General features: G+C 40.2%; 1 protein-coding gene across 2 annotated transcripts; it reads right to left on the bottom strand.

Annotated features, from left to right (window-relative positions):
* Positions 1-1,206: 1,206 nt before the first annotated feature.
* slc1a3a (solute carrier family 1 member 3a) lies at positions 1,207-12,637 on the bottom strand. Of its 2 annotated transcripts, XM_034542689.1 has the most exons (10): positions 12,500-12,637; positions 11,661-11,993; positions 10,512-10,649; positions 5,845-6,049; positions 5,710-5,752; positions 4,919-5,187; positions 4,591-4,824; positions 4,084-4,278; positions 3,554-3,688; positions 1,207-3,021 (listed from the first exon to the last, which is right to left on the bottom strand). In XM_034542689.1, exons 2-10 carry the CDS (start codon positions 11,842-11,844, stop codon positions 2,814-2,816), a joined length of 1,611 nt encoding a protein of 536 aa, XP_034398580.1. In that variant the 5' UTR covers positions 11,845-11,993; positions 12,500-12,637; the 3' UTR covers positions 1,207-2,813. The 2 variants fall into 2 exon arrangements, with proteins under 2 accessions (XP_034398580.1, XP_034398581.1); XM_034542690.1 differs by lacking the exons at positions 11,661-11,993; positions 12,500-12,637 and adding an exon at positions 11,139-11,180.
* Between the last annotated feature and the right edge of the window lie 967 nt (positions 12,638-13,604).

Raw genomic sequence — 13,604 nt, 5'->3', positions numbered from 1 at the left:
GTGTTATTTAACTATTGATGCATGAACATTAAGCAACATGTTATGGTCAAATTGGAAGCAATTGAAACTATTTACTGTTATTTTAGTTCGATCTATAATAATGCACACTGTTTGAAGGCGGTTCTGTCCATAACATCGGCAAAGTAACTAATAACTATATCACATAAAGTTAAGGCTATTAAAAGTAAATCTGAATGTAGTAGAGTGGACGTAAAGTAGCCACAAATAAAAGAGAAATTATATTTATATTATATTATTATATTTGAGAGATTTGAGTATAGATTTTTCAAACTCTATATATATTAATACATTTGACTTATATACAGTATATATACAGTATATATACACACACACGTGTGCTTAATCTGCAGAAAGTTGGTACATTTGGTGAATTTTAAATACAATTTTCTTTTCAGGAAGTGTAAAATACAGGGTTTTGAATAAAATCACTATCGCTGTTTGACCTCAAGGTGTCAGCACTGGCATTTGTTAAATATGATGGTGATGAGCATTATGAAAATGCTTTATTTGTTAGAGAGGCATATACTACTGTATAAGGCATCTTGTTTTGGAACAACAATTCCAGCAAGGACAATCATAATTGGTGGAGGAAAATGATAACAGCTCTCCACTCCAGTCTCAGCAACCACCAGATGCTGCCACCTTAACACTTGCTAAGCTGTTTGGTATCTGTTCATTACATCCCTCTGGACAGCTCTTAGGTATGAATATGGGTAGTTTGCACACTGCCTAGAACAGGTATGTCCAAACTAGCTCAAGACAAGGCAATTATACTGCCCAATATTAATAATTTGCCACATGGGGATTTACAATCTACACCATATGACACCCTCTATCTTTTAGACCCTTGATTCAGATAAGGAAAAACTATCAAAAAGGAAACTTTGACAGGGTAAGATATAAGCAATAGAAGTCGGCTGTACAGATTACACCGATTAAATCAAAATGAATTCTAGACAATATGGATGACACAATTATGGATTGAAGGTAAACATATATAAAGAATATAGATCCAGATGTCAAATGAGGACAAAAAAAGGATTTACAACATTTAGATACATCTACTTATTACACATTTCTATAGAGGCTTTGCTTAGAGCTCACATATTATATTTGTAATAATAATTACTTTCAGATGTCCATGATAAAATGCTAAATACACAACCACTGAGTTTATTTTTTTTTAATTCATAAAAATCCACGCAAGATAAAACAACAATTATTGTTTAGTCATGTGTGTGTGTGTGTGGTATGTGTGTGTGTGTGTGTGTGTGTGTGTGTGTGTGTGTGTGTGTGTGTGTGTGTGTGTGTGTGCAGCCACATGTGAATTCATGAGAGAAACAATCATATCAAGAGAAAACGATTGTTAGTTTGGTCATAAGGTTGGTTAGAACATGGTCTAACAAACAGATGCAATCCTCAAGTAACCTTTTACAATTTTAAATCTACAATTAACGTACACGTTTATCTACATTTAGCTATACAAATATAGTATATTTAGAAGAACATTCTATACAAAGCCACTTATACATTGTTATGTGTAGTGAATAGTACAAGCTAGCTAAAAAATACATTCATAATAAATCAAATGAAATAAACAGTAGATTGTATTATCTAAAGAAAGCTGAATTGAGACCAATTGAAGGTAAAAAACTGACTACCATTTTTACTAATTTAGTATAAAAGAAATATTTCATACTGCCATCTGAATGTTTCAAACAACTATTTTTTAGTTCATGCCAATGTCAGAGGGCCTAAGGGATTGACTCAGACTCTTAAGGATTCATCAGAAATAAACTCTTTCCATTGAAGCAGTACTGTATTATTGGGCAGGTTAGTAATATGTTTAGGCATGGGCAGATATGATTTAAATAAACTACACAGAATTTTGGAAAGTATTTTTGGTGCTTTTTTGGTTGAAATATAATGGCTTGAAAATGTGTAAAAACACGGTGAGTGATTTTGGTTCTTCAGATCTCATGATTGTAATGATTGGCTTGAGGAATATGTGGAAAAAAAGGCTGGATAGTTACCAAGATATTCTGACAGCACTTCCTGGTTTGGACAGTTACGGGACAAAGGGATGTATGTCAACGGGTAAATTACATCACTCACTCAGTCAGTTGAAGATGCACAACATCATAGAAAATAAAGCCACAAATGTCTGTACATAAGTTGGTCAAATAAGCAGCCTTTTTTCCCCAGACGAACTTGGCCCAGTCACTCCAGTGTATGTACATGATATCCAACACTTTTCATATCAGTTTCGAGACACAATTCTACAACCATTTCACTTACATTTTTTCACATGAAACACCGCTCAAACAAAACAAAAGCAACAACTTTAATGCCAGGTCTTTGCAAGTATGGGCTGTAATCTGCTGCGGAGTTAAGACTCACAGCAATACTGACCTCTAGTGAGTGAGTTTAGTCATCACAGTTCTGAGAGAGGTTGGATATGGCATGCAGGGACCATCAGGCTCTAAAATAGTTCAGTCTTAATAGTAAACAGCTGCCCTTCTATGGCAAATATAGTACTCAGCAGCATACCACAAACCTTAAGAAAGACACCGCAACAGCAAACCACTTCAAGTCAACAGTCTTTCAGGAAAGACCACACTACATCTCACACATCTTGGCGGAAAAATATCCTAGCTGTAGATCAATTTATTTCAAAAACCTCCAATCTTGTAAAAGGAAGGTTTTCATATTAAGAAGAGCATAGTTTGAAAACGCGGTTCAATGCAGTGCAATGGTTTTTCCGAGGAATGTAGGCAACCCCGGACCAACATCTACATCTTTGTCTCGCTGTGAGCAGGCCTCTCTGTATCGTACTCATTCTCCTGGCAGATGAGCTGGTACGGCTTCTTGTTGGCCTCCTCCACCACTGAGTTGCCCATCTCGGGGTCCTTCTTCTGCAACTCGTGGCGAGACAGGTGCTCCACTATACCTGCACCGATGGAGTCTCCAAGGACATTGGTGATGGTGCGGAATCGGTCCCTGAGGACCGACAGAGAACAGGTAAAGACGCGGCAATATGAAACAAGAGAAGAAAAGACAAAAGAAACACGAGAAAAGACAAAAAAAGACTAAAGGAGACGATGAATATTAAAGAATTCAGTTGAAGTAATTGAAAATGAAATACACATGGAGTGTCTGTAAATGTGTTTGCATAAAAGAGTATCATTAATAAAACGCAGGCATAGTTTTAATCGTTGCGGACAATTTTCGAAACACAGTTTGCACTGGGGGCTCGGATGCCGACTGAATAAAAAACAGATGGATGGACAAGGAATGTTAAGGGAGTATCTCTGGAAGCTGCTCTAGAGTGCACACCAGGTTGATCCATTTTAACCCATTAAACCCCCCCTGAGAAGAGCCTAATGGATACTACTATATTATAACTATTATAATTTCATTTTGACTTAACCCTCTTCATCTCTCTCTAAAACCAGCATGTTCCAGTTTGTCCAGAGTGCTGGTGCTACTGGAGAAAACACCCTGATTATATAATGTTTTGTTGACTACTTACAGGAACCAATCAACTGCAATGATGAGTGAGATGTCATCAGTGGGCAGGCCTACAGACGTTAGCACTATTATCATGGTCACCAATCCTGCCTGAGGGATTCCAGCTGCTCCAATACTGGCTGCTGTGGCTGTGATACTGATGGAAAGAATACAGAAGAAAAGGCAGATGCAGAAAGTTTAGGTGCATAAAGATCTGTGACATGTCCCTGTATTGAGCTCTCAATCATTCATAACATTGAAGAGGGTCACTTAGAATAATTCCCTTGGTTAGAATACAATATCCCATCTACTGCTAAGAAAAAAAGCATAACTGGTGGAAAGTCATTTATAAAGCAGCAAAAGTTGTAAACTTGGGTTAGGCTGTATGTTTTGCCATGATGAAGACAAACGTAATATAAATAATCTCTGGTAAATCCAAAACTGATTCAATGCTTTGAGGAAGCCAATATATTTTCCTTTTGGGGCTTTTTTAAAAAATCATTGAATGAATGACATTAATGAATGTTAAGTCCCGTACTGTCAATCACATACCTGATGGTGAGAATCTGTCCAAAGTTAAGGTCATAATCATTGACCTGAGCAATAAAGATGGCAGCCAGGGCTTCATATAAAGCTGTGCCATCCATGTTTATGGTGGCGCCAACTGGGAGCACGAAACGGGTCACGCGCTTGTCCACCTTGTTGTTTTCCTCCAGGCATTTAAAGGTGATGGGCAGTGTGGCAGAACTACCAGAGGAGAGAGGCAAGGGGAGAGTGAAACAACAGCGACATAAATATCAACCCAGTCTCCTATAAATGATTGTAAGATGCTGAGCCATGCCTTTCAACGCTCATCTGTTGCATCCAGGGAGGCAAACTCTTAACCCAACTCACGATGAGTCAGCGATTTTAACAATTCGATCTCCTTGTGCACGGAATAATGTATATGAGAGAATGACGATATAGTCAACCTTGACCTTTCTTATCAGTCTTAGATTTTGAGTTGGACTTCAAATTTATAATTTTAATATTTTCTTGAGTCAAAATCCAATCAAATACCTTGATGATGTTCCCAGGGCAGTGACGAGGGCCTGCAAAATCCCACCAATGAAAACGAAGGGGTTCTTCTTGGTGACGATCAAGTAGAGCGTTGGCAGGACAATTACGGCGTGGATGAGCAGGCCACAAATGACTGTCACTGTGTACATTCCCAGCTGGCCACCCATGGATGTGATGTCGTCCATCTCCACGATCTTACCAGCAATCAGGAACAGGATACCGATAGGGGCATACCTGAGGTTCGATGAGTGTTACTGTTATTACAGAACATCAACACTTCATTCCACGTTGTCCCTCTCCATCCATTCATCAATCAACCGGTACTTACCACATGATTATAGCGACCAGCCTCATAATGGCTTCATTGAGACAGTCGAAGAAGTCCTTGAGAGGCTGCCCCTGTTCCTTCATGCTCCCGATGATCAGACCGAAGCAGATGGAGAATACCACCAGGCCGAGAGCATTGATGCCATTAACCGACCCCGGCACTGGGATCATCTCCTCCCGGGTGATCACCTGGCTACCATTGACTGTGAATATGGTGTCATTCACTGTAATCGTCACATAGACTACTCTCTTGGCATACTGCGTCTTGAACTGTAAAGAGGATGAGTTGAAGAGCGATCAATTCCTGGAGCAATGCGATTTTTATAAATACATTTAGAATATTAGGGTCATTTAAGATCTAGATTGTTCGAATATAAAGAAAATGTGTCTTTAACATTATAAGATTTCGAGGCATTTTTTATTCTTTACACAAATATTTGTTTGTGGTTTTAACTTCGTATATTACCATCTGGTACACAAAATGTCATAAGTACTCCCGTCTGCCTAAAATGTGTTGTTACAAGGAAATGAAAGTGGCACTGACTCAGCGGAGTCAGATGTAAAAGCGTGGAAAGCTAATTTACATTTTATTGCTGAGGAATTTAACAGAGATCTCCAGTAACTAGTTGAACGTCCACAGGAACGACAACGGCATGAACATGAACATGAACATACAAGATAAAAGTACTGGAGAGGCTTTAAACAATGCAAAATGTGCACTATATGCTAAAGTGAGACAACTAAGGAATACAATATTTCATGTAACTGCAGGACAAAGAAAGAGAGACTCACCTGTTTGGTGCAAGCTTCCACAATGTTCGGAGGAAACATGTTTCTAGAAAAAAAAAAAAAAAAAGAGGCACATTATTTTTAGGATGAACACATTATTTACAGATTACACACGTGCATAAATATTTGTGTAGGTACCGGATGAGGTCCAGGAAGGCATCAGTTGGGTTGATCTCCGCCATCTGTGGCTGTTTGATGAATTCATCCTTTGATCCTTTTCCAGGGTGAATAATGAGAACCAAGATGATACCGATGAACACAGCAATGATAGTAGTGGTGGTGTAGTAGACCACCGCCCTCAACCCCATTTTTCCAGAAGCACGGCCGTCCAGAGCGGCCATCCCTGAAAAGGACATATAAATGAATCGATTTCAGTACAAAGGCGTTCATCCTCCAAAGTCACGTTAGTTTACTGTTAACACAGAGATTAAACGTGGACTAACAATCGGCCCTCAATTGAATATATGAGAACTTACCAACAGAGCGACATTTAATGCAGCATGATTCAAAAGAAACAGCCGATGATTGAATTACAAAGCAATACTTTGCTCCCTGCTAAGTCTGGTGATCATTCCTGCAACCAAGGCAGAATGCTAATTATATATAACCTCAAATATGTGCTGAGTTTTATTTGATTTGGATTTTAGTCAAATGCTTTTACTGCAGGGTGCATGATAAATAGTTTTGACAAAGCTGGTTTGTCGGTTACAGATTGACAAATCACTGCTGTAGCAAAATAAAAGATTTATACGAGCCATGGACTCGTTTGACAACTCATGGAGCCTGGAAGCTAAACCGTCCGCCACGGTCCGAACAGCATGAAACAGACTTTGTCAGGAATCTCTCTCTTCCTCTGGTCTCAACATGCCCAGGACTAAGGCTCTTATCCAATTTTTTGGATCCTCTTCCTTAGATTCTCTTCCTCCCCTCCCTCATTCTCTTCCCCCAAATTCTCCACCTCCTCTCCCAGCCACCCCACCTCTTGTTTCAGGGTGCCCCCGTGGCAGCCCTCCCCTGCTCTTCCACCTCTCCCAACCCCCACATCTTTGCCTCCCTCTTCTCTTCTTCTTTCTTGCTCGCTGATCTTTTTCCTTTCATTAACCCCCCTCCCCCTCCCCAATTCAGCCCTGGGAAAACGTGTTGACTTAGACAGACCCCGCACACACACAATGATCCCCAGCCTGTTGTCCGGGTAACAACAGGTCTCACCAATTCCATCCTTTCAAAAGAACGAAGGAATCAAGATTGAAGGAGAGCTGAATGACTTTCTTTTTTATATGGCGAATGTTTTTCGAACACACAAGTAGGGGAGGGGGGGAACTGCAGGAGGTCTAACAAAGAGGGCAATTAACATCCACTGACTGGGCTAAGATTGACTCCACAGCTCGAACAAGACTTTTCCTGAAGGCTTGCAGTTAGGAAATAATTTTGTGGAAAGCCATGTTGAGTAGTTTGTTTTAAGTCTCTCATAATCCATTGGTTTTCCTATGGATACTCTAGAAACAGAGCTTAGTTACATTCATGCTGAAGGACGTTGGTTCTTAAAGGAAAGTTGATAAAAGATAGATCAACATAAATCTAATAATCTATTTATTATCTTCTCTAATTTCTTCAATTCCTTACAATGTCAGCATGCCCAGGTGTGTGTGTGTGTGTGTGTGTGTGTGTGTGTGTGTGTGTGTGTGTGTGTGTAGGGTTTACTGAAACAGTTACTTTTCACAATCATTATATATATATATATATATATATATATATAATATAATATATAATATTATATATTGTATTATCATTATTATCATTCAGTTGTAAAGCTGTATGGATGAATAGTAGGAGATATACAGTACATCATTTTTTTGCTCATAGGGAAGTCAAATAATTGTGATGACATTTGTCATTACTAACACTGTGAGTGGGCTGAAGAGCAGGTTACTTTAACAGCAAATCAATTGGTTTTAATTTGTTGCAGTAAAACTGATCTTCTGACCTGATTAAGATCTGGAATGACAATCTACTACAAAAACAGATTAAAATAGGAATAGCAGGAATCAGTTGTGCCATTCAGAATTACACGTGTGATTGAATGAGGGGATAGCCAGTGATTTTGGAAGATCACAGTAATACAATTGTATCTAATTTGCATTGTAGATTTAATATTATGTCATTTACATTTTAGAGTATTGTTAGACATGTAGCTTTCTATGTACGGCTATTGGATTAATAAGTCTTGCTAGTGGCATGGTACCTGTGTCAGGATCTGTAGTGTTGTGTCGTGTTTCCTGTCTTATTTTGAAGTCCTTGTCTCTCGTGTCCTCTGTTTCTCTCCACTTCCTGTCCCTGTGATTGTCTGCCCTGTCCCTGATTGTTTCCTCCTGTGTCATGTCTGCTGTCTTTACTTCCTCATATGTGATTACCTCTCCCTGCCCTGATGTGTTTCACCTGTGTCTCGTTAACTCCCCTCCCAGTGTGTATATATACTCTGTGCTTCACTTGTCTCGTTGCCAGTTCGTTTTTCTTCACCTGTGAGTCAACTTACCAGCGTTTTTCCTGCCTGATATCCTGCCTGATATCCTGTTCTGATTCCGACGTCCCTTCGTTTCCGAGTAAGCCCGATCCCTGCCTGTACCTCTGCCGAGTTTGACTGCCTTCCTGTGAATGACCCTGGACTGTTTACGTTGACGATTCTACTCTCCCCTGAGTGAGACAGCTGCTCTCACCACAGCGGGTCAGAGCCTTGCCGACCGGCCTCAGTCCCTCCCCAGTTACATCGGGAGAACCTTCGGCGGTCCTTCTCCAGAGTCTCTATCCTGTTACAATATTACCTTTATCAATAAAGGATTCCTTGTGAACTTTACTCTCTGCCTCGGGTCGTGCATTTGGGTTCTCTCATTAGTGCCCCGGCGTGACAACCTGTACATGGTACCTGTGTGGCTCTATGTAGCTGATCACATACAATGACTGATGATTAATGCAAGGTATTTTATTGTTGTAAGGCAGTGTAGACTTTCTAAATCATGTTGCACAACCAAATTAGCCTAATATTCAATATCATCAGAAAATAATCAAATCAAAAATTATATTCCTAGCATATATGGTTTTCTTGAAGTGGTGAAAACAAAGCAACAGTAGGAGTAACCAACTAATATTAATACTAATAACCATAATAATAAGTAAATAATAAGATACAACGAATGATAAGATACAAAGAAAAAACAAAGAATTATGCGTTTTATTTTGACTTTATATTCAACTCAGTTGATAACTTTTATGGGGCACACGCACACACACACATGAGAAAGGATCCGTGTGCTGGTTGACCTGACAACAGAACAGCACTCTTTGTTGATTTCCACATGTTTTAGCTGCTGTCATGTGACATGATGTCAGAGGATGCTCTTGTTATGCCACGCTGCAGCACAAAGCAGGTTATTATCGGACGTGTCTCCGTCATCCCTTCATGAAATGGGCCTCTTGCCATGTCAATCACCTCTCAAAGATTGGACTTTTAGTCTCAATATGTCCCACCTAGCTTTATCAGTCAGTGCTGCTGACCAGTGTTTTTGGAAAGTCTATTATTTTACTTCAATAACAAGTGGAGGCTCAGCTCAGTCACAAACTCAAAAGGCCTCTGCTTCTGGAAGAAAACCCTCCTGCGTGTCAGACTGAGTGCATGAACCATGTAAACAGTGATGAATTAACTTGTTATATCCATGGATTAGGACCGAACGTCTCAGTGTCATATGTTTGTGTTTTTCTCAAACATACGCTCAAATACATATGAGCTGCAGCAGGTACAAGATGTACTGAAACCACAAAGTAATCAAGCCCACAAATCCTGAATTGCTTATTTAATGAAAACACTATATATATGGGATGACTATGGTTATGCTGTATCAAGATCAAGACAAATTGGCTCCAGATGACCACAAAGAGACACAAAACAACTCCAAAAAGGGGCATAACAACCACAGATACAAATGAAGTGTGCCTTGCTCCTATAGAAGTGGTAGTGGGGCCTTTTGCATGTCTGTACTCAGGGCCCCATTGTATCATAAGCCAGCCATGAAATATAGTAGTGTAAGTAAAAAGCACATCTCTCAATGTCTGTTGGTTTCTCGCTCATTAGGTGACCTTAATCCTGCCCACCACAAAACCAACAAACAGCGCAGACTGAACAAACAGCGGGCTCACTCTGCCACTCATGAGGTACATGTTGGTCTATGTAGCCACATAACAACACCCATTACTACCTGTGAATCATAACTAAAATCTCTCACCAACCAGAGTCAGTGTATCCTCATACTTTTTCCATATGTGCGAATGCATGCTGTGCTGTACCGTCCCTTCAGTAGAAGGTCGAAGGTGGATGGGGTTTTGTTTGATGGTGCGCTATTTCTACAATGGTTGTCAGAAAGCTGCGACCCATGCTGAGGACACAGGCTTACAGATACAGATGTGCATACAAAATAACATGTTAGGGTTTGTGTGGTATTAGGCGATAAAGTAGAGGGCTGCATGTGGTGACTTAGTTCTTTGATATCAATTTAGAACAAACTCTGGTTTGAACTGTCTTAGAAATGTGTGCTTATTTTAGATATCTGAGGTACATTTGAACTAAAAATAGCCAATGCTTTTTTACTTTGTTTGAAAAGAAACGGTTTTGGTCTTTCAAAAGGCAGGAATACTGTTATTTCAAGATCTCTCATTTTTCAAGTGAATAGAACAGTAAGAGTTAACATTAAATAATTAAATACATACAATCTGGTGGTAAATGTCCTGATTGCACTAAAATGACCTGATGTACGTACCTGTGATGAGGCTGGAAACCAGCAGGGGCAGCACGAGCATCTGAAGCATTCTCATCAGCAGCTCTCCAGGGAACGAGAAGTACTTCACCTCCCGATAAGACATCTTATAAGGTCGCAGGGCAAATCCAAGTATGATGCCTATAATGTGGATCAGATGTGGAAGAAAAGTCAAAATGTTGTCAGTACATTTCAAGTTGTTTTGTGTTTACATGATTAGAGCCGAAGAGAGCCTCATATTTGACACCTATAGTTGGATATAATCATATTACAGGAACACGGTGCATATTTATGTATGGATATTCAACATAGTAATACTTTTCAGAGTCCCGAATTAAAACCTGAAAGCTGCAACATTTCCGAATCAGATGCCGGTTTATTGCCAATTAGGTTTAATGCACAAACAATTTGGTTTTAATAATGATGGAAGAGAGGTGGGGTGTAATGATAAAAGGTTAAAGCATGTGAGGTGTTTGTTGTCATTGTATTTAGCATAAAATATGCTGCTATTTTAAAGGGGACCGGCACTTCTGCTGTGGTCTTTTTTAAACTTGATTTTCTTTTGAAAATGTGTGCAGTAGTTCTTTTATTCCGTATCAGTGAAGTCTATTCTCCCAAAGAGCCATTTACCCCCACCAACTGGGATCCAGGTGGCTGACCCAGCCGCCCGAAGTGAAGAATACCCTGAATTCAACAAAATCAACAAGTCACATGGGTTTGTCACGGCATGGGGCAAATTCAGCCGGGCTGCAGATGTGCATGCGGTGGGTGGGCCTGGCTCACTTCCTACAGAGTCAGATTCAAAAGTTAATGGCGACAGGTCAAGGGTCAGCCGCAGGGTCAGATAAAGGCCTGTCTGCTCAGTTAATCTGAGGTCCATCTATTCTCTCATCCGCTGGGTTTTGGTTTTATTCTTTTCCTTCTCCCGTACTGCTACACTTGTGTAGGTCACGCCAGATTGATGGATTGTTGGGGGGGAGGCAGAAAATTGGCTGCCTCTACGTAACAAGTTTAAATAGAGGAGGGGTGAAGTTATGAAGTGGAGGAGCAAACAAAATCTCCAATAATATCCGGTTTTAAGTCGACTAAATAACCAAAAGAGTGCACTGTCTGAACAGTGTCCTACGGGATGGAGAAAAGGTTCACAGTTACCAAGAATTACAGCAATGACGGTAAAGAGCACAAAGGCATTTCTCAAGAAGAATCCTTTCACATCCTCCTTCGTGATGCTCTCCACTCTCTTCTTGGCCAGCAGGGATCGGGACTGGATCACGGTCCGGATCTGATGGAGACCGCTCCGGTTCCTTTGTGGGTTCTCCCCGTTGCTCTGAGTCATAGCTGCCTCTGGAATCTTCAGATAGGTTATAAACTTGCAGGAACTTGAACTCGACAGTCAGCTTTGATGGAGACACCGTCAAGGTGTTGTTGGATCAAAGCTCTTCCTCTCTGTCAAGCCTCTTTTTTGGCTCAAGGCTTATCAGTGTCCTGATTGAAAGGGAAGAATGTATTGTTAGAGTTAGCATTTGATACTTGAGCACATAAACTAGTGCGGAAAGGTAGTCAACCACTCTGTCACACTTTTAGTTCAGTCAGATAATAAAAGGTTTGTAACTTTAAAATGTGTTGAGTTGTGCTGTGGATCATGACTTTGCTACAATCTATAGCAACTGTCACATAAAAAACTCTATACAGCACATACAAAGTAGATAAAGTAATAATCCCGATACCCCTGCAAAAATGTATTAGAAAATGTAATATAATGTAGCTCTTCTGTCAATAAAAGGCTGTGTACATAAATGAATAACACATGTGTTGCACTCACAACCTTGAGGGCATTCAGACTTCCTCCTATGTACACTCGAGTAACTTCAGCACACGTGTCATTATACAAATATTGATTCACACACAGATACAGCTACTGGTCAAATGGTAAATATCCATTTGTAGACATACGAAATGGTAATATACTGAGATAGAAAAAGATGTTGTACCTTTAAACTTGAGCAACGAATTCCTCTGGTAATCTCAATTTCTTTTCAGGGGGAAAGTTGTGGTTTAAAGCCCGATCAGCGTGGCAGGGACAGAGGAGCTCTTTGGCTGTGAGCTGGTTGGTGTGAGTTACCAGCAATGAAGAGAAACAGGAGAAAATGAAGAGAGGGGAGGAGAAAGGAAAACAGGGGACGAGGACATAAAAGAGCCAGTGAGAAAATGGAGGCGGTGCTATAGTAGAAGAAAAACTAGAGCTAGTCACTCACACAGTGTGGGCCTGTGGGGAGGTGAGGCGGGAACTAAAAAAGTGAAGTAATTTAGAGGAGAGGGTGGGGCTGCTTTTCAGACAGAGGGGAGCTTGAGGAATAATGAGCTTTCTAAGCAGGAGAAAGAGAAAGGACCTTCTTGTTTTCTTATGTCCCTCTCAGCCATCCTTTCAAAAAAGACATTTCATGCTTGATAAGTTCAGCCTGACTGGAGATTCCTGTGGAGAGGTGATTCAACTGAGAAATAAAAGGCCTCTATCCCTCAAAAAGAAATGGAAGTGGGTTAGCCATTCATACATTTATTTTGACACATCTCCAACCGACATACTCATCAATCAATCATCAATCTGACTTTTTTTCTGCATTTTAGTTCATTAAACATTGACACTAGACAAAGGTCATCTTTGCTTTCATGAAAAAACAGTGGAGTCTTTCGTTGGTGCTCTGCAACTTTTAACTTTCAAACAAACAATTTGTGTAAACAGTAACACACGTTTTAAATCTGGATTTTCTTTCACTACTGTGCGACATCTATCTACGTGTGTGCCAATTAAACGTAATGACTACCTGGGCTCCAGACACAGGAGAAACAGTGGTCGTGAAGATAAACACTTCCACGGAGGATGATCCAAACACAAGCAGGCTGATGGTTTGGCAGCCAAATTCAGGAATTCACAGTTTGGAATGTGATGAACGAGGGTGCATACAGAAATGTGTGTGTGTGTGTGTGTGTGTGTGTGCATTTGTGCATGTGTAAATGTGGGTAAATATGCCTGGGAAAAAAGAAAGTGTGGGTTTAAATGACTCATACCAAAGGAAACCTGTTTGGCCGAGACACACA

The sequence above is a fragment of the Cyclopterus lumpus genome, chromosome 9 (genome assembly GCF_009769545.1).
Source record: "Cyclopterus lumpus isolate fCycLum1 chromosome 9, fCycLum1.pri, whole genome shotgun sequence".
In the NCBI taxonomy this organism is placed as follows: Eukaryota; Metazoa; Chordata; class Actinopteri; order Perciformes; family Cyclopteridae; genus Cyclopterus; species Cyclopterus lumpus.
Note: the sequence above shows the minus strand (reverse complement) of the source record. Positions and strands in the feature narration are given on the sequence as shown.

Bases quoted from the DNA above. Each gene is read 5' to 3' on its own strand.
- slc1a3a (XM_034542689.1), bottom strand. From the start codon at position 11,844: ATGACTCAGAGCAACGGGGAGAACCCACAAAGGAACCGGAGCGGTCTC. The intron at 6,050-10,511 runs GTACGTACATCA...TGTCCTTTTCAG, and splicing joins GGTTTCCAGCCTCATCACAG to GGATGGCCGCTCTGGACGGC. The intron at 3,689-4,083 runs GTATGTGATTGA...TCTTTCCATCAG, and splicing joins GGACAGATTCTCACCATCAG to TATCACAGCCACAGCAGCCA.